General features: G+C 37.6%; 1 protein-coding gene and 1 long non-coding RNA gene across 3 annotated transcripts; both read right to left on the reverse strand.

The window, feature by feature from the left end:
• On the reverse strand, window positions 1-25,568 carry PRPS2 (phosphoribosyl pyrophosphate synthetase 2). 2 transcript variants are annotated; one of them, XM_052664682.1, is made up of 8 exons: window positions 25,373-25,568; window positions 15,310-15,493; window positions 12,524-12,544; window positions 8,825-8,923; window positions 7,671-7,795; window positions 4,899-5,072; window positions 1,628-1,787; window positions 1-700 (listed from the first exon to the last, which is right to left on the reverse strand). In XM_052664682.1, exons 1-8 carry the CDS (start codon window positions 25,492-25,494, stop codon window positions 608-610), a joined length of 978 nt encoding a protein of 325 aa, XP_052520642.1. In that variant the 5' UTR covers window positions 25,495-25,568; the 3' UTR covers window positions 1-607. The 2 variants fall into 2 exon arrangements, with proteins under 2 accessions (XP_052520642.1, XP_052520643.1); XM_052664683.1 differs by lacking the exon at window positions 12,524-12,544.
• On the reverse strand, window positions 20,055-25,358 carry LOC128071707 (uncharacterized). The gene is made up of 2 exons (XR_008201991.1): window positions 25,269-25,358; window positions 20,055-20,407 (listed from the first exon to the last, which is right to left on the reverse strand). It is a non-coding gene; the product is annotated as an uncharacterized LOC128071707 (long non-coding RNA).
• Window positions 25,569-27,941: the final 2,373 nt, after the last annotated feature.

Below are 27,941 nucleotides of genomic sequence, written 5' to 3' on the forward strand. Positions count from 1 at the left end.
GACATTAACAAAATGATTTAATGCAATGAAACACTGAGAGCTTTACAAAAGAAAACAGTAGCCCTATATATCATGTGGAAAAGGAACAAAAAAATGTATGAAACAGTTAATACTATGATGTGTCAACAGTTCCTTAAAATTAAAAGGAAGTTTAAACTCTTATGGCTTACAAAATAGCAGCCTATCATGGCTGTTAAACAAAAGTCTGCTTGCCTGAAAGATTAATAGATGCAAGATGTCCAACCCTGCACCACTTAGCTTAACACAGACAAACTTGTGCATAAATTTCATTCAGTTCTGTGAACAGACATTCAGTAGCTCTGTATATAAAAAAGATCTGAAGCAGCAGCTCAGTAGAAAGTGAGGAGTATATAAAAGAACACAGAAATTTCCCAAACTCTCCAGGGAATCCACGGAAAGTTTCTGCAAGACAGATTTATTGTCCATTTACAACAAAAAAATGCTAATTACAAGACATATATAATAATTAAACATACAAGCTCTGGAATTTTACAAGTATACTGATTTCTTGTGTTTGAGATGCATTGCTAAAAACAACAGTGCTAGCTGACAGGACTTCAAAAAGCTGTCATGTAACCTCCAGCAGTTACAAGGGGACATGACTGAACAGGTAAGATACAGATTCACCATTATGTGTTCTTCGAATGGCCTCAGCCAGGATCATGGAAATGTCAATAAACTGAAAGAAAGAAATACAAAAAAGTAAGGATGACAATTTCTTATAGGATAACAAGAACAATAAACCACAGTTTATAGAGAAACTGTATACAAAAATTCAATTTACTATTCTATTCTCTTACATCTTATACGTAGGAAAATTACATTAAAGCACTAGGTAATTAACCTACATGAAAATAACAATACAATAATAATAACAAGAAATAAAACAAGATAAAAATACTGATTTCCTTCTACACAGGCATACTGCTGAAGACTTCAATGTTGTACAGGGCACACTGCCAAACAGAAATTGTTCCAGCCATCAGATGGCAGTGTCTACACAAGTACGATTTAATGGAAATGCACCTTTTGAATGCCCGTCTTGCACCAGTAAGTAAAAAATTAAGTATTTTTTACTTGATTCAGAGTAACATTTAAAAAGCACTATTTTAGGCTTTCCTCCACTCTGCACTAAGATACAGGACACGACTTTCCAGAATAACCTCATGTAGAAGTTACTGAGCTAAGCTAACTTTTTACTTTCCGTTTGGTTTTGAAAGCAAGCATATGTTAAGTTTATCTTGGACATTTTCTATACTGTATTTTCAAACAAAATGAAGAAGCCTAAGCTTTTTATCATGATAAACTAGTGTTTCTGCATTCAGACTTCATATGATTAATATAATTTTAAAAAAGAAATCAGCAAATTTTACATTTGCTACTCTTTCAGCCATGCATAATCTATCTGCTACAGTATCATACATTGTTAATAATTTATTATGCTACCTCAATCACCCTTTCTTTAGCATGATTTAGCAGAATGTTCTGCAAACAACAAAGCTGCACAGCGTATTTGTGAATATTATTTTCAGGAAAAGGCACAAACTCTAGCACCAGAGAATAACAAAAGGTAAATCCACTTAAGCAAGTGACAAAAACAGAGTACCTGAATTTTGGGGCAGTGTTTCATTTTCTCTTCCTGGGGGATTGTATTAGTTACCACGACAGCCTCAAATGCTGCATTATTAATCCGAGAAATAGCAGGACCAGAAAAGATGCCATGAGTAAGAATAGCATAAACTTTGGTGGCTCCAGCAGATACTAACCTGCAGAACACAAAGCAGTAAGCTGTAATGCATGTTTAAATATATGGCTATACACGAAGACAGGTAAGACCTTCATAAGGCTAAAATTTCACAAATTGCCCACGTTAAGAGCAATTTTACACATAAAATCCTCTGAAAGCTACAGGAAGATAAAAATATCTACAAAACAATTCTGACAACTTTGAACTTTTTCAGTTTATATGACTACTGTCTTACCAAAAGTAACTGCTAAAAATCTTATTTAATGAACAAACTTCTTATCAGTAGCAGTAATACTAAATGAATGTGCTGTACTTATGACCACATGAACAGATCATAGAACTAGTTCACAGCATAACTTTTCCTCTCAGGAAGAACTGAAGTTTGGATAGTGGTATTCACAACTCTGTGCCTCCATCATTGTGCACCTTTGCTTTAATTTGTAATTCAAACTATTCTGCTTGGCCAAAGCTACTGAGTAAGAAAAGTATTTAATGATTAAAAGCCTAGTGTCTTGCAAAGCTTGTGGAAATACATGCTGCTGATCCAAGCACAATGAAAAATGATACAGCACAGGAGAAAACCTGCACAGATTGAAGAGCTAGAAAAACTTGTGAATGAGTCACAATCACTTAATTTGGCTTTGATTGGCCTCTCTGCCTCCAGACATTCACAGCTATGAAAGACTACAAATGCAGTCAAGACAGATGGAAGCCATCAACAGTAGATATGTTATCAAATTGTAGCATGAGCACAGAAAAACTGGAAAAAGAAAAAACACAAACATCTTATTTTGAATGACTCATCAGAATCAAAGGATTCTGATCATTCCTTGCACTACATTTGGTAGTTGCAGTCTACAAGGAGGGTCACTACAATAGAGTGAGGGTGTACTAGGAGGGCAATACGAACACTTCAGCAAGTTCACCTGCTATATCTAGAAACAAATTCCTTAGTTCATCTGCTAGATATGCATCTATGGTGCTAAGATAAAGAAAGGTCTAAGGTATTTTGATGAACAAGTTTGATTAATCATAATGTACATCCATCTAGATTTGGCATTAAAGAAAATCACTACTTGCTGACAAGAACATCATATAAGACAGTATCACTCAAAAAGGACCTTTCTTTTTTCTTTCTTCACTCTATTACTTCAGCAGAACTGAAATGACTCAGGCAGGAAGTATCACATGGCCCTATTCTGAATGCAAGTCTATTCTGTATATTCATAGCATCTACAAATATATCAGGCAGGAAGAAAAATTCCACATATCTCAACTGAAATGTTAGCTTTATAAAGGATTACACGCAAGAGAAGCAATGCTGCAGTAAGTGTTCAGCAGCAGACATTTAAAATCATCCCATGCTTTATCCTTCCCACTTTCAAAATGCAACTACATACAGTCATACGAGTGTGGCCTTTGATATCAACTATACCAAGACAAGATCTTTGAAGCAAAGATTTTAAAACTCAGACTTCTGGGCCAAATTCAGAATGCAGCCCATGACCTCTAAAACCTAAGTTGGCAGCACATGCAGGAATATAGGTGGAAGAGCTGGAGCATATCAGTCTAATATTGCTCATCTCTTCATGCCTAACATCTGTTCTTATAGTTGTTTCTATGTCTCCAGTTTGCCAAGATGTCTTTGAAGCTAGAATAGCTGTTATGAATATTTGAGTTTTCACGAAGCCACAACAGTAAGCATTATCATGCATTAGCAGTTCTTTTTTTTATTATTATTTTTTTGGGGACTTCTTTTTAGGTGGGTGAGAGCTACAGGAAATGTTTAAGGCTACAAACAGTAACAGAGTTCAGCACGGCCAGTAATTCCAGCTTCTGCAGAAAAAACATACAACTTACTAATACCCTTAAATATACCATTGTAAGGCCAGTCTGAAAGTCATAGAGTAATACTTCCAAAGGAGCATTAATAGGAACTCAGTCCAGATAGTGAATCTTTCACATACTTCAACAACTGGACAACCTGAGAACCATGAGGGCATTAGCAAAGAGAAAAGGCCTAGAAATCTCAGAAAGACTCCAGAAAGAGAGGTTCTTTAGTCTGGAGGGGAAGTGGTGGGGGGAAATGAAAACAATCTTCAACTACCTTCTAAACAAAAAGTGAGAAAACGTATTCTCAGCTCCTAGGATGAAAAAGATAAGTGTGCTTTAAATTGAAGACGCTTGTCAAAAATATTAAATCTACATTGAACATCAGGAAAAAAAAAAAGTTTTTTTTTAAATATAAATCTAGTGAAGAAAAGGATCATTTTCTGTCATTTTTGCCTCAAAACTGAAAAATGCACTAGATGGCTAAAATCCCTTCCACAACATTCTCTTTATTCTGCCCTCTATCCAAATCCAGATTAGAATAATGGAAAGGCCACAATGATCATTGAGTTTCAACCCCCCTGCTGTGTGCAGGGTCACCAACCAGCAGACCAGGCTGCCCAGAGCCACATCCAGCCTGGCCTTCATTGCCTCCAGGGATGGGGCATCCACAGCCTCCTTGGGCAGCCTGTTCCAGTGCGTCACCACCTTCTGTGTGAAAAACTTCCTCCTAATATCTAACCTAAACTTCTCCTGTCTCAGTTTAAGACCATTCCCCCTTGTCCTATCACTATCCACCCACTATTACACAGGAGGGGGAATGGCTGTTTATCTGCTCCCTTCAAGTACTGGAAGGCCACAATGAAGTACTCCTGAAGCCTTCTTTTCTCCAAGCTAAATAATCCCAGTTCCCTCCACTCTCCTCTTAGGAGAGGTTCTCCAGCCCTCTGATCATCTGATCATCCACCTCTTCTGAACCTGCTCCAAGAGCTCCACATCCTTCCTGTACTAGGGGCCCCAGTACTCCACGTTGGGCCTCACAATCACCTCTTTCTCACCTTTTTAAGGCAGCCCAGAATACAGTTGGCCTTCCAGGCTGCGAGCACACATTATTTCTGTAAGTCTTCCCATTTCCATGTTATAAATAAGGACAGAGCTTGATTACAGGACAACAAGTCAAGAATCAGAGTGACTTCACTGCACAGAGGTCAGATTGAATTATAAGTATGCAGCAGCTGCGTTCATCTGCTATCTGCAGGTTACAGCATGAAACACTGAATAACTTCATAATAATACTTACTTGTCTGCTGCATGACATATTGTGCCACATGTATCAGCCATATCATCGACAAGAATGGCTACTCTGTCTTTCACATCGCCCACCAAGACCATTCTGTCCACTTCATTTGCCTTCTTTCTTTCCTTGTGAATGAGAGCAAATTCCACATTCAATCTATCAGCAATTGAAGTAACCCTAGATGACAGGGAGAAATACAATACATTCAGAATACTATTTTAAAAGAACAGAATCATACTTAGTTATTTGCCTTGAAACAGTTTGCAAGATTTCTTGCTTTTAAGTAACTGCACAGATTTTTGCAAGTAGTGAGACATATTAGAAACACCCTTAATTCACTGTTAATAAACTAACCAGTGACTCAAGCTATAGTCCAGATGAGTATTTTCTAAATTCAGTTTGACTTTGAAAACATTTCAGTGTTCACAAGCTTTCATTAAGTTGCTGCAATATGTAGTTTAAGATAGCTCCAATTATAAGCACTTCAGCATCCTAACTCGTAACACCCTTGCTGGAATGTGAAACAAATCTCATGGATGAAAAAAAAAACAACAGGTAAACAGCAAATAAATCAGTTGATTGTGATTAATAATTCTTTCAGCAGTACATGACAAGCAATCTATTTAGTGATAGGACAACAGGGAATGGTTTTCAACTAAGACAAAGGAGATTTAGGTTAGATATTAGGAGGATATTTTTCCACTCAGAGGGTGGTGACACACTGGAACAGGCTGCCCAGAGAGGTTGTGGATGCCCCATCCCTGGAGGCATTCAAGGCCAGGCTGGATGTGGCTCTGGGCAGCCTGGTCTGCTGGTTGGCGACCCTGCACATAGCAGGGGGGTTGAAACTAGTTGTCCTTTTCAACCCAGGCCATTCTATGATTCTACAAATCAAGTAGTTTAGTTCACCAACACCTCTCTAGCAATACATTGGATTGACAAAGATCTTTTAAACTCTTCAGGGAAACCACTGGTGGCCAGACACACTTCCTATAGTAAACTTTGTTATAGACTTCTAACTGCTCTATTCAAACCTTTCAATATACCAGGGTTAGCAGGTTTGACAAGATAGCAATAAACACAGGAATAAATAACACTGCTGTCCCACACTAGCACAGCCTTGCAGCCTGTTTTTTGAAGAATATTTTGATACTGTTGTTAGCAAGGTTAGTAACGTGCACATTTCAATAGAAAACAGTTTTGTTTCTTTGCCACTCAAAAATGAAGGAGTTTTTTGTTACAAACTCGCATGGACATTTGTGCATGTGGATAATACAGTAACTTCATAGTACATCTCATTAATTCAGGGGCACTGAGGTATCAATAGATTCATATGCCTTATTTTAGCCACAAAATTTAGTAAGCAACAAAAAACAAGCAAACAGTAAGAAAAAAGATATTTCAAATGAGTGCACAAGCAAATTTCTTTAATGCTTCTGAGTTAAAACTTAATAGTGTGGAAAAAAAAAAATTGTCTTCAGTTTTCATTAACTTAAGAATTATTTTGAAGGTCCACATGCTTTGAATGGAAATGCCCAACCATCTTCTCGGCATCATATTAAATGATGTGAGGGAGAAGCTTTGAATTTACAGAGAGCAAATTCCTCCTCTGCTTCAGCAGCAGCTGCTTGGTTACCTTTCAGTAAGGTAGCAAAAATAAATTATCATCGACTTCATAAAATACAAATAAAAATAAGTGATAGCAATAATATTTGATAAAAATATTTGCTATGACAAAAAGTGTTTTCTGATTTGATTTTTAACTAGTGGATTATTTTGTAATAAATTGTATGCATTTTCATTTGAAAACAACAATATTCACATAGTAACAAAGAAATGTAATTGACTGGAGTATTTTGACAAAAAATTCTTTCTATAGTTCACATTCTTCACATCTTTAACTTGAAGAATCTAAACAGGAATAGCTCTACAGTTCTAATCACAGTTCCCAGTTATCTGAATATGAACACCATGAGCACACTGCAGATGACAAAAAGTCTTCAATTAGAATCACAGAGTGGCAGTGTTTCATTATATCCCCTAAATTACACTCCAAACTTTTTGGGATTACAGGATTCTTATTTCTCTTCATTCCCATTCAGTTTCTAGCAGCCTTGTGACCAGTAACTTGAGAGTAAAACATGGTTATCACCTCACAGATAGTGTGCTCCTCAATTTCTGCATTAGTTTTTACTGATTAGAAAACAAAACAGTTTTCCTAAATGAGTAACACAAGCTGCAAATATAGAAATACCCCAATTAATTAGCTTTCCTATTTTCAACTTCAGCCAAACCAAAATGTCATCTTTTTCCAATATACACAACGTGCAACTTGGAGATAGGCTTGTAATAACTTATAGAAAAAAAGAAACTTGATCCAAGCAAGAGCTTACCTAGATGCCAGCAGGTACAGTGGAGATAGGCCAAAGGCTTTAAAAGAGAAGGGAAACTTAGGCAGTTCCAGAATAAAGCAGGAATAGGTGTAGCAACTGGACTAAAGCAAGCAAGCAGCAAGAAAAGTATCTTCCCTCCTGCATAGGGATTCAGCAAACAAGGTCATATACAGGGAAAGAGAAAAAAAAAAAATAATTCTTTAGAGTACAGAAAACTCCTGAACGTTTCCAAGCTTGAAAAACATCAGAAAAGTAGTCATTCTGTTTTCACAATGCAATTAGATTCACCAGACATTTACTCTGTATCTTGCAAAAGTCATATGATCGAAAAGATGACTAGACTAACATTCATTAATCACTTAGTCTTAGGCTGGTATATTACCTTTTTGCACCACCTGCATCAGGTGAGACTATGATACAGTTTTTCCACTCCAAAATGTTTTCTTTAATCCACTGCAGCACTGCAGGTTCTGCATACAGGTTATCTACTGGAATGTCAAAGAAACCCTAGTTCAAAAAGAAAAAGAGTTTCATGAATACACATTTATACCTTACTTTGAATGAAGGCACAGGAAAAGAATCAAGCCCTTGCATTTCAGGTATAGCAAGGTTTTCATTAGTATTTTACAGTGGCCTAATTCTTCCCTCTCATTTCTACCAAATTTAGTGGAAGTTCAACAAATAGTAATGTCTCTAAAAATCTCACTCAAGAGCAGAAAATGAAGAACAATTGTTATCAAATGGTATTAAGTTAGAAAAGATTCCCTTTAGGCACCTACACAAACTCATGCATATGAAAAGCTCTTAAAAAATCCAGTGAGGAATATTTAACTCCCATAAATTGCAACTACTTGACACAAACAGTAGTATTTCAATATGGAGAATTTAAGTTAGCAATGGTCAGCAAGAAAGCAACGTGTCTTTTTGTGCAGTTTTTAAACAACAAATCTATTCTGAACCACAAATTAAAACTGCTTTTTATCTGCATGACAACCACTCAGCATAACTGAAGCTCTGAATAAACAGAACGCCAAAAGGAGGAAAAGAAAGTATTTCCTCAAAAAAAACACAAACAAAAAACCCCCAAAAGTTAACTTGAAAAGTTTTACATGACAGAATGACAAACAATGTCTGCTCTGTGTCTGAGCAGCAGTTTTGTGATTTTCTGGTTCAATAGTAGAGCTAGCAAATGAGTTTCCAGTCTCCATCTCCACTTCTCTTAAGTGAATAATGTTCCCTGGGTTGTACCAACCAAACTGTATTGTGTACTCTGATAAAACCAGTGAGAGATTAAGAGAGCTCCTCCCATAACAGGACATTGTATGTTCTAGAAGCCCTTATACTAGCCTTGAAAAATTCCACTGAAGACTCCAACGTCCAATACCTACTCAAAATGCCCACAAAATCACCCCATAAGATATAAGCTGGTCTCCTTCAAAAAGCAGAACTAGGAAAAAAATAAACAGAAGTAATATTTTCTTGCATCTCTTTATTCATTTGACCACCTACTCACAGTTAGGAAGAACTTATAGTTACCTGGATCTGAGAAGCATGCAGGTCCATGGTGATGATGTGGTCAGCCCCTGCAACTGACAGCATGTTGGCAACAAGTTTTGCAGAGATTGGAGCACGACTCTGAGAAATAAAGCACAAATATTTACATTATAAAAGCATTTAGGCGGAATACATGGTGTCAGATAATTAGTTACTTTTATCTCTTTTTCTTTAGAATAGCTGGAATCTATGAAGAGCTCCATAACTTCAGCCAAACTAGCCTGTCAATAGCTACTCATGCCACTAGGATTTTTGAACTCAGCAAAACATTTAGAAGCTTTAAACTAGTTTAAAAAATCTGCCTAATAATGCCTCCTATTAATTTTTACCAACAAACAGAATTGGAGATATGATTTACCAGCTCCTTTATTTCAAACTTTTAGTTGGCTTTTCCGTAGCACATAAAAAGAACCTCAATTTCTCTAAGCCACTACCCATACGTAAATATCCAACTCTCAGGCACCTACCCTTTAAAAAGTGAATAATAAAAAGTAACCAAATATGAAGAACAAAGTGAGAGGAAACCCAATTTTTGAGGAAAAAAGCACTTTAAAACAACGTTAGTATCAAGCATTTCTTCATCACACACACAGTAAAGCCTGTAAGAGATCTACGTAGGCAGAGGAACAAGCCCCCGCCTATTTATTTATTCTTTTTTGTGAATGCAGGCTTAATTATTGGATGTGATTAGTAATCTAGAACAACCAAAAGGGGCAAGGGAAGGCATGGAAGAAAAGAACTACAAAAAAAAAAAAAGAACCAAAAAAAACCAAACAAACAGGGAAGTGAGAAGAGCAAAGGAAGAGCAAAAATAAAATCAGCAAAATTAAACCCAAGCGGTTTTTTTAAGCTGACAATGATGCAGAACAAACAGTAATGTGAAAAGAAAAGGAAATCACCTTTTTTTTTTTTTTTCTTGCAGTCTTTGTTAACTTTAAAGTTCCTTCAGATTTTTTAGCTATGTTGCCCTAGACAGCTTTGTCTGTAATGGAAACATTAAACGAAATGTCTTTTTTTTTTTTTTTTCTTTTTACCTGCCTTTAAATATGACTGGTAGCTAGCACTAACGTCATTAGCATTAAAACAGAATTGCAATTCAGAGGTGCCCTCTCACAATTAGACTTTGGGTTTTGATCTCAAGGTATTTTCTCTTGTTACATTTCTTTATCAAATAGCATCATTTAACCTCTCAGGAACACCGTTCTCCTCCACACATAGTTACGGGGTATCTCTGCTCACTGATGCTCAAAGGCATCACCAAAAATAATCTGAACTACTGCTATTTAAAAATGGATGCTATTTTGTCTACGTCAAACCAAGGAGACACTACTTTCCTCAGAACTTTTGGTAATTTAGATACAAACTCAGCACTTCCATGTTTTAATGTATGGAATGACAACGTATTTCCAGAAAAGAGACCAAGATACTGCATTTATTTTTTATGGTTTGAAGTTTATCATCAAGAAAATTCTCACTTAGAAAATGACACTAGTTTTGATTCTGCGTTGCACAAAAATATTGTCCCCACTTGGTTTGTCTAAGAAACACTGAAGATGTGAATGGCAGCAGAGCTTCCCTTGATCACTGCAATTCATATGCATATGGTTTGCATAACAGTTTGCAACCACTATAGCTGCAGCAAACATGAATTTTCTACTAAGTGAGGACTATGCTGCTCCTCATTTAAGATCAATTTTATAAGGGTTCTGTTACGTGCAAGCTGGTCAAAACTTTCTGAATATTTCTATCAATTAGTAGAAGTGTTCTGGTTCATGCCATTCAGGTTCCTGATCATCCCAGTTCACCTTAGCAGCTCAAACAGACATTTCAAAGCTAGGATTCGTGATACTCAAATCCCTGGCAACACATAAAAGAACAAAGATTTAGTACCTACTCTTTAGACTCTACCACCACGCATTTTCTTATCAGCTCCTTGTGAAGGCATGGTTTGATGAGGTGGATTAACAGACAATGCTGAAACCCGAAATCCGCCCCCCTCTTTATCCCATCCCTTCCTTCTTCCCAGTCTATAAGCTTCCCCTGTGTTTCATATTGCTGCTTGTCTGAACCCGTAGCAGCCAGACAAGGAAGCAAAAACAGAAGGGAAGATAGCTAAAGAGGACCACTGCTTCTGGTAGAAACCAGTAACTGCTTCAGCCTAGCTGATCAAGGCAAATTCCCATAAACAGTTTGCCATTTCTACCTTCAGGTGGAACAGTGAATTTCTTTTATTCACTTCTGTTGAATGAGATTACCACTTAGCTTGTCTCATGTGTCAATATCACAAGTATCATCAGCACAAATAAAAGCCATAACAACCACCTTTCCTGCACCAAGTGCAAATGAATACATTACCAACTGGTACTTCTTTCAGCTACTGGCCTTGCAGGCTGAATTCCAGAAGGAAGAACTTGGAAGTTTTACCACTAGGTAACTTCATTTAGTAGTTATGCACATCACAGATTGCCTACATGTTGGACATAGGGTCTTGGAGGGAAAGATAGCCAGACATCAAAATCTGTTTTCCAAGGGTGGGCTAACAGGAGGTTAAGACAAATGAAGCGTGTGGCCATCTGACAGTTTCCTCTACACAAAATTGTGCATTAAGAAATAAACAAAACTAACACATTTGATGACATGTTCAAAAGAATTTAAGTTTCAAAAAACTTTTTTCTGGGTAAGCAATTATTATAAAATGATCCAAACTGAAGTTTATTTTAAAATCAAAAGAAGTATATTCATGAGAACCTCAGATAACCTGGCTTCATTATTCAGAAATAAAGGTAGATGGGAACTGAAGATTTCCTTTATATCTTGGAGAATTTGTGATGTTTGCTTCAGATGAAAAGTAGGAACACAAGAAGATTCACTATATTCGTTGTCTCATTTTTGATACAGTTTGAAATTAGTTTCAGAATTATAAGCATGAAACGACAGTAAATTATGTACAGAAACTAAATTGTAAAAAAAAAAAAAAAAAAAAAAAAAAAAAAGCACTGTTTTTAGCTCCTAAGCAAATTTCCCACTCACTTATGGAGACAGTTATATAAATGATTACTTCCTTTATAATGTGTTACAAAGTTATTTGCAATTTTTAAAATTACCAGGGGCAGAGGAAGAATCCACAAAGCTAATAAAAACACCCTCACAAGAATATCTATGCAAAGGAAAGTAGGAGGAGTCTGTCAAGATTAATGTTTTGTTGCCTTTAAGCATCTTATTACATTGTCTTGCTCAAAATACATCACATGCAAACCAAACAAAAAACAAACAATCAAACAAACAAAAAAAAAAAACCAACAAAAACAACAGTCCAAGAAAATCCCAAGATTTATAACTGGAACTTTCACTTCCAAGAAAGCCAGTTGTGAAATGTATGAATACTGAACATTCACTAATTTATTACCTAAATTTATATTTTGGATATGAAGTAAGCTTTGAAGCTTTAGAAATTGACATCATTAAACATCCAAGTAAATTTTAAGTAGAAGCTAGGACTTCTCTATTAGCAAATTCCACAGAATTAATATCATGGCCCAGGTGAAACACAACTGAAATCAAGAAGTGAAACTGAAAACGTTTCCAGTTATATATAATGTAACCCAGTAGTTTCACCCTTTAAGGCCATGTTAATGGAAATATATAGAGTTAGATTTAAAAAATAAAAAAAAAGATACCTACCCAACGCTCCACGGCTCCCTTCTACAAATCAAAAAAACAAAGTTACATGAGCTGCAGAACACCAAACTCACCTGTTGCTATACTTCTAACATCTCATAAGCATCTCTGAAGCATCCTGCATCCTATATAGATGTTTTTCCCATGGCTTTGAAGGTTAGCATAGTTAGAGGATGCCTAAATGCAACCATGGTCAAAGCACCTGAACTAAAGTAGCTAGCTGGTGTATCAGAAGTAATCTAGTTTATGACAGCACTTGATCATGTCTAAATCAATTCATCAACTTCTCTAGGACTCTGGACAAGTTTGTGGGTTTTTTTTTTTTTTTTTTTTTTTTTTTTTTTTTTAAATATCCTTTTCCCTTTCTTTCTTTCCTCCTTTTTTAAACCTCTGTTTCTTCAGCTGCATAAGCATGAAAACTGGCGCAGACCACTGGAACCGCTGTTGACAGCCAAACTACCTCATATATAGTTAGTCCAAGGCTCAATACTAATATTCTCATGATGAATTACACAGGTCTTGCTCAGAATACAATGCTTTACTACAAGGCCCTTCAGTTAAATAAATAAATCAAGACTTGCAATGTTTTCAGTCATCTTATTCCATGAAGAATAAGGTGGTATTTCAAACAGCAAGGACTCATTCCATTTAGTTCTTTATGAATTGAAGCCAGCAACTTAAATCAGAAGCCAGCATCCAGATAGCAATGATTGGGATTCACCTCACATTCAAACAAGTAACAGTAGTACCTTGGGTCAGAGAGAAGAAAATCCACTTATAACCACTGTAAGAAAACAGTGAGCACTTCACTGATGCTTCAAGCTCAAAGCACAGGCCAAACACAGACCAAAGACCAAGTGATGTGATGCAATCCACCAGCAAGGGGAAGGATCTCATGGTCAATAAGCTACCTAATGTCGACATCTATATCATAGCTTACTGTGCAACATGGAGGTTAACTACCAAGGTTAATTTCCAAAGATTACAAATGTTTTCTCAATTGCAAAACAGAGGTTAAAAAGTGGAAAAAAAGAAAAAGTTTGCCTAGAACTGCAGGAGAACACAGTGATGCCTAGAGAACAGTCTGAAATAATACTCAGAATCTCTATTAGTGCCTTACTTTCCCACGCTACTCATCTTCCAGTAGTATTTCAAAAGATAGTATGTTCTAAAGAAAGATACTGAACCACCATACATGTGGTTTAACCATCTCTTGAAAGCCTGTCATATGAATTTTGGGTACCCCTAACAAGCTATTGCTTAGATGCACACAAGCTGGGACATACTCATCCTTCCCTTAAAATAAAAGCTTTTATGATGGTACATGAGAACCTTTGAGTACTAATTTGGAAACAAAACCATACCAAGATACCTTCCTTCCCTTTCGAAGAAGAGCTTGTTTCCCTTCCAGGCTATTTTGATTAAAAAAAAAAAAAAATTCATCCCTCTGCACTCCTAGTCAAGGGAGAGCTTTAATCAATACAGGAACACAGCAAAATGAAGTTCCAAAAGATCTATATGAAGAACAGGGAGGTTGTATCTAACCCCTGAATTCAGTTTTTGGAAGCACAATATCAGTGCTGTATAAGAAAGCCTACACTTACGGTGTAAACATACTAGAAAGTAATTTTGTTCCATTTACCTTTTCCATTAGAGGCTGAGAATTCTGCCTTCTGTAATACCTGCAAGTATTTTTATCTTCTGCATTGTCAGTCTTGTTACATTTTAAATAGTTGAATGAAAGTAACAGAGCTTTCAGATTTTGCCCAGTGTACAAAGCAAAAAAGGGCAGTCCATTTATAAAAGTATGAGCGAGGAAAACTTTCTCAAAAGACAAGTATTACAATTTGATTTACACTTGTTAGTTCTTTTCCAGTGAGTATTGATGAAAGTAACGTTCATGTAACATCAGGTTTTTTGTATATATATGGAGACAAAAGGTTAAGTGTTTCTTATGCTTTGTGAATTTTATATCAAACTTGTTAGTGCCTTACTAATTTGGCTTCACTGGTATGTTATTCATCAGTTACAGCAGACCAAATTCAGGGAATCATAGAATGGCTTGGGTTGAAAGAGACCTCAAGGATCACCAAGTTCCAACCCCCCTGCCACAGATAGGGCTGCCAACCTCCATATCTAACACAAGGTGAGGGTGCCCAGGACCTCATCCAACCTGGCTGAGAAAAAGAAGAAGTGTTTCAGGGTTTTTACTCAATTTTTGGCCTTCATCAATTAAAATTAATTATTTCAAATTGTTATGTATAAACTTCTTTCTTTTTAGATCTACCTTACAGCATAAGTAATTGTTTTTATTCATTATCCTTATGCATTGTAGAACAAATCAGTTCCTTTCATTTAGGTTAAAAACTGCCTGCAAAATGCTCACAGCACTCCAAATTTAGGATTTAATTCTATAAAACTGTACTAATTACATGTACTCTCTTCATATAAAGAAAAGAAAAAGGAAGACTAGAAAAAAGCAGAAAAAGCAGTCCCAAAGGTGAGATTTCCTAGCAGAATACTCTGGAATATCACAAATATAGGATGAATCTACTTTTTCAAACTGAAGGCCTCATCACTTAGGAAAACATAAGTGATACAATACATAATTTTTTTCTTTAATTCATTTGCAAATTATATAATTTCTTATCACAGTAGAACATTAAAGGAAGAGCAAAAGGAAAAACACCTTATAAAACTCTAAAATGTTTATGAAAGTATGTTTAATCTCAAAGTTCTAAAGGAAGAAGCTGAGAAAACACTTCAGAAATCACACATTTCTCACCTACCTTGTCTTTCTTATCTTGCCTGGCATATGGAAAACATGGAATTACTGCAGTGACTCTGGAGGATGATGCAATCTTGCAAGCATTGATCATGATGAGCAATTCCATTAAGTTGTCATTTATTTCTCCACAGCCACTCTGGATAATATACACATCTTCTCCTCTCACACTTTCACCAATCTCTACACTGAAAGAGTAGAAGATGGCCGTTTAGTCACTAGAATTACAGGAAGCGCATTATTAAAGAGCAGACAAACAGTTTTATTTTAACAAACATTTGTAGGTTTACAGCCATTTAGAGTAAGATTTTGGTTTTTTTTTTAAAAAACATTGGTTTGGATAATTTTGCCCTCGATACAAAGTCTATTTCAATAGAAGCCAGACTAAAATTTACTTCAGCCTAAAAATAGAATTTTATTTTCTTTTGTAAACACATGAATAAATTCAAGAAATCACTGCATTTTAGAAGAGGAAAGTATCAAACTCTTTGGGGAAAAAAAAAAAAAAAAAATCAGTTAAAAAGTTAGAAGTGAAAAGGCACACCACCAGATCTAAGCAACGTATTTAAAACAGGAAAAAGTTTAAACAAAAGCCTGTTCACCAACAGCTGAATGCAACTCAAATCTTAGCACATTTTGTCAGTTGCTCTGTTTGCTCTACATGAGCTCATGTACTCATGTTGGCATCAAGGAGTTGCTTTACTCTTCTATAGATTTCAGGAAAATTCAAGCAGAGCAGTTGAATGTGATATTTTTCCATTCTAGAACAAATCAAGAGAAGTCTACTGTTGAACCATATTCAATTATTACACCCGTTACTCCAAAAATTACTCACAAAAGTAGCAGACTAACCTGCATTTTCCTCTGATTCCAGGCAAAATACCCAGAAAATATATAGACAGAATTCCAAAGTGAGGCAATCAGATCTTTCAAACCCATGCTACCATAAATTAGTCTAAATCATTGAAAGCTAAATATCTTGGGCCCTTATTTGAAAGGTTAACTACTGACCAAAGACAGAAATAAGCAAAAAGCTCTAGCTGGAAACCATCCAAATGGTCCAGATATGGGTAAAATGGTTTCTCTGACGCATTCTTCACAGTGAGGCTTATTCTAGTCAAGCATAGTCCAAGCAGATTTAATTCATCAGCTTCCAGGGTGCTGCACAAGATTATTAGCTTTTTGTAGCTACAGAACACAAAGGAATTTACTGCTTAAGAACATTTTAATGACATGCAAACACATGATTTATTACCATCATGATAGTTGAGTGCAGTATGACTAGTCACACTCTGAAAGCTGCCACAAAGTACCTGTCAGAGAGGAATGCCTGTCCCTTTGAAGGTGTGCAAAATAGAATAAAATTCAACTGGAGCAAACAGACTGTGCTGATTTAAGTAGCAGCTATTATTTTGTTTCCCCCTCATTGAGCAATGTGCAGCTTCATGCTGAGCACTGAAAGATTGAGTCTTGTGGAAAATACATGTGATCACACAATTAAAGACAATGTCATAAAGCAGATGCAGAAGGTAATACATAAGCACCCTTCCTTCATAGCCATGTGACCTGGGTGCTTTATTTTGCAACCTTAACTCTAAATCTAATTTCTGGTTCATCTTCCTCCTGGCTACTTGAGCCTGCTCCACTATCCACACTCATACTTGAGCCTACCCTATTAGCCATATCCATCCAGTTGTTGCCTGTGACTCCTTGCATTAGTAGTGGTTCTCTCCTAATTTAATCTATTTATCTCTCCAATTACATTTTATTCTTCAACTTCCCTGACTCTCATCTTGTTGTTCAGTCTCTGCCTCACTGCACTCTTCTGCTTTCAATTTTTATTCAAGTCAATGTGTTTTCATTTTCACTTTACCTATGGTACCATGAAGAAAGCAACCAAGATCACTAAAGAGAGAATGAGTGGCTCCTTGTCCTCAGTTCTTGTATTCCCAAAACAATTTATAAAAAGAACCTCTCCATCTCATTAATTTAATAACTTTTTGCTTAAGGATGTTAGCAACGCAATTTCTTATGGCCAAATGAAAACAAAACGTCAAGTAAAGATAAGTAGGAAGATAGAGACAGTGAGAAACAGCATCATCTTCAGATAGCTCAGTGGTAGCCTCTCCAATCTTTTGAGGCTCCCATCGAGGTGGAGAGATTAAATTTGTGGTTACACACTGTTTTTGCTCTGAGCAATAGCTCTATTTGCAGAAAAACATTAAAAATATTTCTGAAATCCTAAATATTTTTCTAGCTTGATTTTTATTCAACACAATTTAAGTCCAGACAGAAGCTAGAGCATCTAGTCCCATGACAAGAAGATGTTAACCTTAATTAGAAGCCTTGTGCAAAACAGATCTGTTGGAGTACCATGGTCCAATTCCCAGATTAAACAAAATTAAGAAACCTGTCATTCCTCCTCATCTCAGAAGTTTAGCTATGAGTAAAGCATCGACACATTAGCTTGCATATGCAGCTTTACTCGCCATTGATGATTACAGCTATTATGATGAGGATTAAAAAAATATATATCATTACTTGGCACTTGCACAAAACTGCTTAAAGCAAGTGCTGTCACATATCAAATCTCTGGAATAGGTTTGAAGACCATCATCATATAGCAAAAGCTCTGTGACAGGTGTTTCAAGACTATGAAGTTATACTTCTGTTCTTGATGTTAACCTAGGAACCACTGCAAAGGAGGAGTAAGTAGAAAGCAACAAAAAAAATACTACCAGTTCCATGGAAGAACGTCACTGGAGTGACAAAGAATGGCAGTACACAATTTTAATATGTGCAGAAAAAGATGTAGCCAGTAATTTCCTATGCACTATGTAATAGGAACAAGCTTTGCTGAAAAGCAAAAATATGTGATTTTAATGTTCATTATATACAGAAAGAACACTGAATTTATAACATACTGAAATGTTTACTCCCTTAAAACAGTCATTTCTAAGCAGTCCACTAAGAAATAACAAGTTTCAAAAAGGGAAGGGAATATATTTTGAGATAAATATAGATCTGGTTGATACAATGGCCCTGAAGTAATGCTTCTTACACTGTCATTAACCACTGTCTTTTCAATGCCCTTGGGTTTGGGATAACTTTTTCATCTTGCAAACAACTTAGAAAATAAAAGCGTTGCTACTTCATCTCTTGATGCATTTCTGCTTTTTTTTGCTTATGTTTTTCAGGTCAAAAAGACATACATATTCAGCACACAGAAATGTAAACGCATCCATATATAATATATAGATATATAGATATATAAATATATATATATATATTTCCTTGTGGACACAGAAGGCATGTACAGATTAAAATAAATCAAGTTTAAATTAATACTTGTACATAGCACTGAAGAGGGATCTAATTATAGCTGCCAGAGAACAACAATGTTATTATTGCACAAATCTCCTCCCAATCAACTAGAAAACAACAGATTAATATCTCTCACTGCCTACCTTCTTAAAGTCAGGTATTGAGAGCTATTGCCTAGGCTCAGCCAACTGCTGCTTATCTCTACTATTTAAAATTTTTTATTATTTATTCTTAAACACTCAGGTCTGAACAGACAGACAACAAGACACTATCAACTACAACGTCAAATATTGTATGAAGCATCTTAAATTTCTATTAAAGACCACAAGCTAACAGCAGACATCCTCATGTTTGTTATTATATTAGCACTGCTACTAGATTTCATTTCAGCTATCTGTATCATGACCTAATTAACTGCCAATACACTTGGGGCCGTTGTTTAAACAATTCCCCATAGTCAGGGCACAGAGGAAGGATGCAAGAACAAGCTATTGCCTCAAGATTACAAGCTCTGTTTGTTTTATGCAACTCAATCAAATTCAGCTATTTGGCAACAGTTTACATAAACTTTTCATTCAAGAAGAGTAAACAGAACCTGGACATTAAAAGCCCTGAAATCACCTAATAGTGCTTTAAAGTAAAAACTACCCAGATTAATAGCAAAGTTAAGTTTACTCAATCCAGTTGCACGGAATCCACAAGTACATGCTGCTAGCCAGGAAAGATGAGTGCAAGACAAGACATAATGAAAATAAAGTTTGAGTGTTGATAATCATTTTCATCTCATGAAGACTGATTCCAGAGCTCAATTTAACAAGCAGAAACTTAGGCAGACTTTTAACCATACGTTAAGGATAAGTTTTGAGAATGACTTACATATAAAACATTTAAATGGCTGAAACATTCATAAAGCAAAATTCAAAACTGGGATAACAGCAGACTGAGCATTCTCAACTAAATTAATAGCACTGGGAATTTTAAATTTGTATATCATAACTCAGAAAGACACTGCAGGCAAAGTAAGTATGTGAAGCCACACTAAATGGGTAAATAATACCAGACAACAGCTAGAATTCAGTCCAAAATCAAAATCATGCAGCTAAGGGGTTCTGTGTACTTCCTAAAAAGAAAATATAACAGCAGATGAGTTTTCTAGCAATACTAGTAATAATTAAGTTTTGCCAAGCAACTTAGGTGCCAATAAGAGAGCTTTGTACCTCAGACATTTTTGAAACTAACAGATACCACCAAAATTAAGCGTCTAGAGTCCTCACACAGCATGCTAGAGGAATCAATACCTCAAGAGCAATCTGAAAAAACCCACGTACTGAATGTGCAAGTCATCAAAAAGCATCCAATAGGAAGCACTGAGCAGAGGGGTGTGCGTGAACTTTACCTTTGTGAACAAATTTGCAGAGCAAAGTCTTTAATGCAAGACCTCCAATTTATTGAGTAAATATTTTAGCTGTCATGATGTTATACAATGAACACATCATTTTGCATCAGTATCAAGCAATAAAAATGTCAGATTCATGAGATCCGCCTCCACCAATCATCAGCTCCTGAAGAGCTGCAGAGCTGCTTGATCAGCTGAGCGCAGCTGTGTCCTGCACAGCACAGCTGAGAGCGTGCTGAAAGGAACTACAGCCCTGTGGAGCTGCACAGGGGTTGCATCAGTCTGTCTGGTTTGGAGACAGGCTATGGTGAGATTTTGCTCCCTCACAGCACTTGAGCTGAGATTCCAGGAAAAATCCCAAATTCCTTGATGTTGGAATTTCCTTTGGGGAAAATAAATAAATAAATAAATAAATAAATAAATAAATAAATAAAAAATCAGATCATTTAAGCTGCAGATGCTTTCAAATTCCAGTTGGGGCAGGGGATGGGGAATCCCAGTTTCTTCAGCAATCTTCCTGCTCACTCCCATCCCCTGAACTATGCACAGTTATTTCAATAACAGAACATCAAAAGCAGAAAGCAAACAAGAACCATGGCGTTTTTATTGTAGGTTTGTAAGGATTCCACACCTCCTGGCACCTATATTATCTCCTCAGCTCTTGGCTCTCTCGCTGTGACAAACAATTGCAAGGCCAATCTCCAACTAGATTTTCATTTCCAACTGTCCCTGTCCTAATGGTGAAGAAAAAACAAAACAAAACAAAACAAAAAAAAAAAACACAAGCAATTTTCTTTCTTTTTTCCCCTCCTAATTTCATGTGTCTGGGCTCCATAAGAAGCACACAATATACAACAAACTCAATAATGCAGTGTCAAATCAGGAGCTTTCAAGGAGTTTTAGGCCTTTTTGTAAGTCTGAGCTATTAGCAATACAGTACACTAGCATATTAACTGTATCTTGAGTTCCTACGTAAGCAAAACATACAAAACATGCAATCTGGAAATAATTCTTACTCTAACCAGCCACATGAGTAAAAAAATATTCCTCCAGTCTCACTGTGCTCACTATAGTGAGAACCAGGAGTAAGGGACCCAGCCAACTCAGCTACCCCAAGCAGAGTGTTACAGCTCCAGGTGTGAATCATTTGCTAAGTACTTAGGCTGTATGAAAAGAGATGCACATCCCACAATACCCCAAATCCTACCAACTGAGCTTGCCTGCACCACAGCTAGAGCCCAGACAAACATTAGAGTGGGAAAAATACCAAAGTTGCATCCCAGATATATACAGTAACTGCAAGAGAAGAGTTGAAGTGCATCAAGGGGAAAATGGGAAGAAAACGCTACAGACTGTTCTCAAGCAAAGAAAATCTCAGCCATTTGAATTGTGCATCCATGATAAGTAGCACTGATAATGTTTCCTGATAAAGGTTTGTTCTTGATTTATATTACATAACAAACTGATCATGATCCCATTTTGAAATAGAAGGTTATTCTTGTAAAAATTAACTGCGGAAGCATCAGCTACTTTCTCCTCAATTCCATGATTAAAACAGGTAACTTGGACTAAAATGTATTCATTTACAAACAAATGACCTTCATAACAACAGCAGAGCTGTTTTCATACAGTACACAATGTTTCTCTGTAGCCAATACATGCCTCCTCTGTAAAGTTGAACCACACACACTTTAAGCTGATGATTCGAAAATAACCCAGCCCCAGCAGCCAAAGAAATCTGCAGACAGGCAGCCTCCAAATTCACTCCAGTTCCCTTCTTCCTAAGTCTGCTGAGACTAGAAGGACTTCAGCCTGAAAGTTAAGAATCTTATACGAATGGATGGAAGGCAACTCCTCCCCTGGGAGAGAAGTGTGTGAGAGGATGTAATCTATGACTCCAATTTCTCCATTTTGAGAATAAAAGTACTTCAAATAAAGAGTTAAAATAAATAGCTTTTAGAAAGCTAAACATACAGAATCACACCCACAGAACTGCTGGGGTAGGCAGGAATCATCTAGTCCCACCTCTTGCTAAAGCAGGTTCCCTACAATAGGGTGCACAGGAAACCATCCTCATAGGTTTTAAATACCTCAAAATGAGATTCCACAATCTCTCCATAGTGATATACAGTGTCATTTAATTATGTACCTATTACAATCAGGTGTCTTCTAAGTATCTTTGGAGACAATTTTGTGAAAACAGCACGTGTGCTTTATGTGTTTCTATTATATATCTGCCAGTTTCACATGGTGCCTGTTTAAGAGTTTCATTCCTGCCCTCTTGCTCCAGCCTTCCAAACTGCACTGATGGCAGATCCTTGTGGGGATTTGAAGGCAATCTAAGCTCCCACTGCAGTCCTGGCATTTTACTAGGTGAGTGAGAGGGTGGTGCCAAAGATGACATAGCGGCCTGCACGCATGCTTAATGTACAAGCTATAAATAAAAGAAACATCTTCCACAATCAGATATCATTTAAGAGTTTTCTTCCTGCTTCAGTTAAGGTTAGCTGCTCTGGTAGCTGAAGGAAAGTATTTCCATGTTGCTTAGATAGAAAAAAATATATATATATACGGAGGATGATGGACATCTGTCAACGCTACCTGTGACTTCCAGCACTTTTTCTAGCACTGATATGACATTTCTTAGTTCCAAATTTGTAGGAATATTGCATGACTGAAGAACATGAGAACAGACATACTGACAGACGCCATAATCTCACTATAAATTACAACAAGCACTTAAAATTTTAAGTTTTCCTGAAGTTGATAAAGCACCTGTTAATTTAGTTACACTTTCCATAGAAATAGCAGCCCTGTCCTTGGCTAACCTCAGGGTTTAGTTCTTCAAAATCACTTGCATCTACTGAGGATGGGGACACAGAGCATCTTTGAGCCAAAATATAATATAAAATCTTTAATATCACTTTCCAAGCACTCCATTCTGCAAGCCAGATTACATGAAGTTCTCAAGTAAAATGCTTCCAGTTTGGACCCTGTGGCATGTATTTAAGCCTATGACTTCACACATTTATCAAGATACACATTATTCAGATTTACTTTTAATATAAAGCAACAAACAGCAAAAAAGAGATTTTCAACAAAAGGAGGATCTTCTCTGAAACTTGTTAGCAGATCTGACATAAAGCAAAAGTTAATTAACCCTTAGGCCACAGCTTACTTATTTGCACAAGGTTCTGCCCCGACAGCCATTGGAAGGCTTAAGATTTTCCAAGTCTTTTAAATATTAGATTACATTATTCTGCAATACTGCAATGTATTTTGTAGTGCCAATTACCTTACACATAAATTTCCAAGTACTACCTTTTAAAGAACTATTTTTTATATGGGAAGAAAAATTTCTGCTTATATACACACTAAGAAAACTTGCTAAGGAGACTGTATGATAAACAAGAAAAGGAGCACTGCAGCATAAATATCTTATACATTTTAGCTGCAGTTTAATTTTAAATATATTGTACAGGAAATCTCAGAGTCAGTCCACAAAACTGAAAGACCAAATATCCTGAATAGCTGTTGCTCAAATATCCTGAATAAGTTGTTCAAGAAAATTAAAAAGATTACCCACTCCAAATTAACAGTATAGTTTACATAGTTGGTACAAATGTACTTGCTGAAGGGAAACATGAGCTTCATTTCAGAATCTGAGTAGTATGAAGCTGAACAAGAAAATAAACACTTAAGAGTGTAAGCATTAAGACATTAAGTTCTTGAAAAAGGGAAAAAAAGCAAAAAAAATGCATGTCTGTTTAGCAAAGCTGCAACAGAAGCAACCAGAAATAATTGCTAGATTAGATTCCATCCTCTTATCTATACCACAATACGTCCCTACTTGCCCATGAAAAATAAACTGGCATTGCCAGATTAGCCAAACCACTGACATCTTGCAGCCACCACTACCTACCTACTTGATGGCAGAGACCAATTTTGCTCACCAGGAAAAATAAGCAGAACAGCAGACGAGAATTTATTCTATCCTGATACCTGGCATTTATTTCATTTGCATCAAACTAGATAGGCAAACTTTGGGGGTAAGTTTCTACCTTAGACAAAATGTAAATCAAAGAATCTCTGTGTAAAACTTAGCAAGCTGCAGAACTAAAGATAAGAATCTTTGGAGAGGAAACAAACAAACAAAATAATAAGTTAGCATGAAAATCATGCAATCAAATGAACAACACAAGTTAAGTTTAATCATTCAGAAAAGAGATCAAAATCAATAAAGCGATCATGGGGTTGGAAAGATCTGAGATTTAAAACTTCATTTAATCGGGAACGAAGAGTAAGAGGGTGCAAACATCAGGAGGTGCAAATAGTAGACGAAGAGGGCTTAAAATACTGTCAGTAGGTGTAAGTAGTACAAGAGCATGTTGACTAAGAACAAAAAAAAACACAGACTGAACAGAACAAAGAGCTCTGTGAGAGCAATTTCAGAGCACAATATATTAATCTTCCACAGAAAGCAATGCAAACACATTTGTTTGGGAAATTCAGAACAAGAACAGATGAAAATAAACATACAATAATTGCAGAGGCTAGCCAGAGGCGGGAACTGGTGTTTCAGAAGCAGGTAAAAACGTAGGCTCATACAGAATCAGCCAACATTAGAGGTTGGAAGGGAACTCTGGAACTCATCTGTTCCAGTCCCTGCCCCAGCAGCAGGGCGCCAGGCCCATGGCTGAACAGACCTAGGACATTCAGCTCTTGGAGATTTCTAAGGAAGAGTCTGCACAGCCTCTCTGGGCAGCATGTGCCCTCTCTACGCACCTACAAATAACAATTCAGGTGTTTATAGAATTTGATAAAATAGACAGCTGAGCCTCCTCTCCTCCAGGCTGAACAGCCCCAGCTCTCCTCCCAGGTGAGGCACTCCAGCCTCCAGCACACTGGTGGCCCTTCATTGGGCTCCTACCAATACAACCATCTTTCTTGTACTGGGGAGCCTGGAACTGGAGCCAGCACTCAGCAATGTTGAGTAGAATGGAATGATCACCTCTCTTGACTCACTGGCAATACTTTGCCTAACAGAGCCCTGGATACCATTAGCCTTCTCGGCAGCAAGAGCACATCACTCGCTAGGAAGCTAAGCCTAGATGAAGGCTAGGAAGCTGCAAGATGAAGGCAACACAGCAACTGCACCGTGAACTTTCGGGGCTCAGGAAAAGGTCACACGAGAGCTAGATATGACCCGCAAACACAAGACTGCTCATAACCCCCGACCGTACCCATACTACGCTCCAGCGACCGAGCTCAGGAGACGGCGCTCCGGGGCCGTGGGCAGGGAGAGGCGACTCCGCGCGCCCCCAGCGGCCGCCACCGCGCCACACACCTGGTCTCTTGGTTGCTGAACTTCTTGGTGACCACCTTGCCCAGCTCCAGCCCCAGGCGGTCGGCCACTCGCTGGGACAGGTCGTGGTGGGAACTGCCGCTGAACAGCACGATGTTCGGCATGGCGTAAGGGATGGAGGGGAGGGAGGTGACGGCGAGCGGGCACTCCTGCAGCCGGGACAGAAAGAGAACGATTCCCCCCGGCGCGGGGTCAAATAAGCGGTGCTGCGGGACCGCCTCTGTCCTGCCGGGAGCGGGGGGGCGGGGCGGGGCGGGGCGAGCCGGGGACGGATGCAGAGTTGGTGGTATGGCAGTAAGAGGCTGAACTTTCCCACCAATATCCCCTTACGTGTTGTTGCCGTGTGACAGATGGCAGCAGAGGGGCAGTCTGACGCATGGATGTCTGGCATGGAAATGTGGATGAAGCAAAGGGGTGGGAACTGAATTCCTCCATTCCTCCACGGGGGAGCAACAGCACCCACTGATGCTCAACGACATTTGCTGAATGTTGGTGGAGGCCAACCAGAGAATGTGAGCACAGCGAGGGGTGGGTGGTGAATCACTGTGAAGCTGTGGGTCACCTCCACTGGTACTCATATTTTTATGAGCATGATATGCAGTTTCTACTTCAGTGCTGTCAAAAATGCTAATGTGGTGACGGCGTTGAAAAACAGTGTTCTGTAAACGAGAACTTGCTCTATCAAACAGTGTTATTGTGCTCTTTGTGTCTGTTATTGTCTCCGTGGAAATAAACAGGAGGCATTACTTTTGGAGTGAGCTACGCAGTATTTGCTACCAGAGGTGTCCTTGAATAATCCAAAGTTAGTGTTATAAATATGCCACTCATTTTCCACTAACATGTTTATTTTTCTCAGTTACTGCTTAGAAATAAGTTCTACCCACAAACTGCTGTCAGAATACCGAACGAAGACAAAAAGATGTTAGCTTCCAGATGAATTTTTGCTTTTCTGTATAACAATAAATGGAATGCACAAGGTAAGTGACATAAAACCCACGTCATTTTTCACGACTTATGCAAAAAAGAGCAGAGTTCTGAGCATAGTGCTTCTTAATACTTCATTGGGATCACTCATGATCATATCATCCCCAGCACTGCATAGTTCATCCCTATGGTCAGTTTTAGAGCTAGTCAAAAGGTACTATCAAAGTAAATTTTCAACTGTTTAGTGGATTTTCAATAAAATGGAATTTCTGAAAATAAATTTTCTAAACAGAAATTTTCTTCCCCCTCTCCCTCCCTTTTTAAAAATCTTTTCATTTTCTTCTAGTAAGGAACTTTCTCCATCAAAATAAATAAAAACAAACAAACAAATAAATAAAATCATTTCTAAAAGAACAAATGTGAATATATGTTCCAAAATGAATGTTTTAACCAACAGCTGAGTAATAAATAGGTTGACGTAAGGAGCTAGGAGTTAATAGTTTGATTGCCCTTCTCCAAGGTCTAAGCCATCCAGCCATATGTATATATATATATATATATATATATATATGTATATGTATATATACCATGGACATTTCTTGCTAAATATTGTTTAATTGTAAAGGCAGTATATGTAATCAGGGGGCACAACTATGGGAAGAATAAGTATTGACTTCCCACAACATAACTTCAGAATCTATTTCCGTATTTGATCATAGAATCATAGAATGGCCTAGGTTGAAAAGGACCTTAATCATTTAGTTCCAGCTTCCCTGCTGTGGGCAGGGTCGCCAGTCCCTAGACCAGGCTGCCTAGAACCACATCCAGCCTGGCCTTAAATGCCTATAGGGATGGGGCATCCACAAGCTCTCTGGGCAACCTGTTCCAATGTATTACCACCCTGTGAATGAAAAACTTCCTCCTCATATCTAACCTAAATGTTCCTTGTCTCAGTTTAAAGCCATTCTCCCTTATCCTATCACTATCAGCCCATGAAAACAGTCATTCTCCCTCATGTTTATATGCTCTCTTTAAGTACTGGAAGCCCACATTGAGGTCTCTACCAATCCCTTTTATGTCTTTCCAAAGGATGCAAAGTCTCTGATGTTCTGCCGTTTCCTCGTGGCACCCTCCCATGACCCTACTTGAATGACAACAAGCAGATGGTGGATGAACTGGGAACTACTGTTGAGACTTCAGAAGAAAAAGAGAGCCTATGTCCTCTGGAAAAAGGGAAAGGCTACTTGGGGAGATTACAAAGATGTTGCTAAGGTATGCAGAGTGGAAGTTAGGAAGGCAAAAGCCCAACTTGAACTCAGATCGGCCATTGCAGTAAAAAAGAATAAGAAATCCTTTCACAGATATATCAGTGGTAAGAGAAGAACCAAGGAGAACTTCCACCTTTACTTGATGCAGCAGGGAATGTGACTGCTGAGGATAAGGAAAAGGCTGAGGTCCTCAATGCTTTCTTTACATCTGCCTTTAATAGTCAGATCAGTTATCCTCAGGGCACTTTACACCCTGATCTGGAAGTCTGGGCGGGTTCTTAGAATACAACCCTATGATTAAGGTGGGGACAGTTAGAGAGCTCCTCTTCCATCTGGACTGTCACAAGTCCATGGGACTG

This window comes from Tympanuchus pallidicinctus, unplaced genomic scaffold (genome assembly GCF_026119805.1).
Source record: "Tympanuchus pallidicinctus isolate F22 unplaced genomic scaffold, pur_lepc_1.0 scaffold6, whole genome shotgun sequence".
Lineage (NCBI taxonomy): Eukaryota > Metazoa > Chordata > Aves > Galliformes > Phasianidae > Tympanuchus > Tympanuchus pallidicinctus.

Excerpts from the sequence above, each read along its gene's own strand:
- PRPS2 (XM_052664682.1), bottom strand. The coding sequence starts at position 25,494 with ATGCCGAACATCGTGCTGTTCAGCGGCAGTTCCCACCACGACCTGTCC. Across the intron at positions 5,073-7,670 it reads GATGCAGGTGGTGCAAAAAG|GGTTACTTCAATTGCTGATA; the intron begins GTAATATACCAG and ends CCTGTCATCTAG. Across the intron at positions 701-1,627 it reads AACACTGCCCCAAAATTCAG|TTTATTGACATTTCCATGAT; the intron begins GTACTCTGTTTT and ends TCTTTCTTTCAG.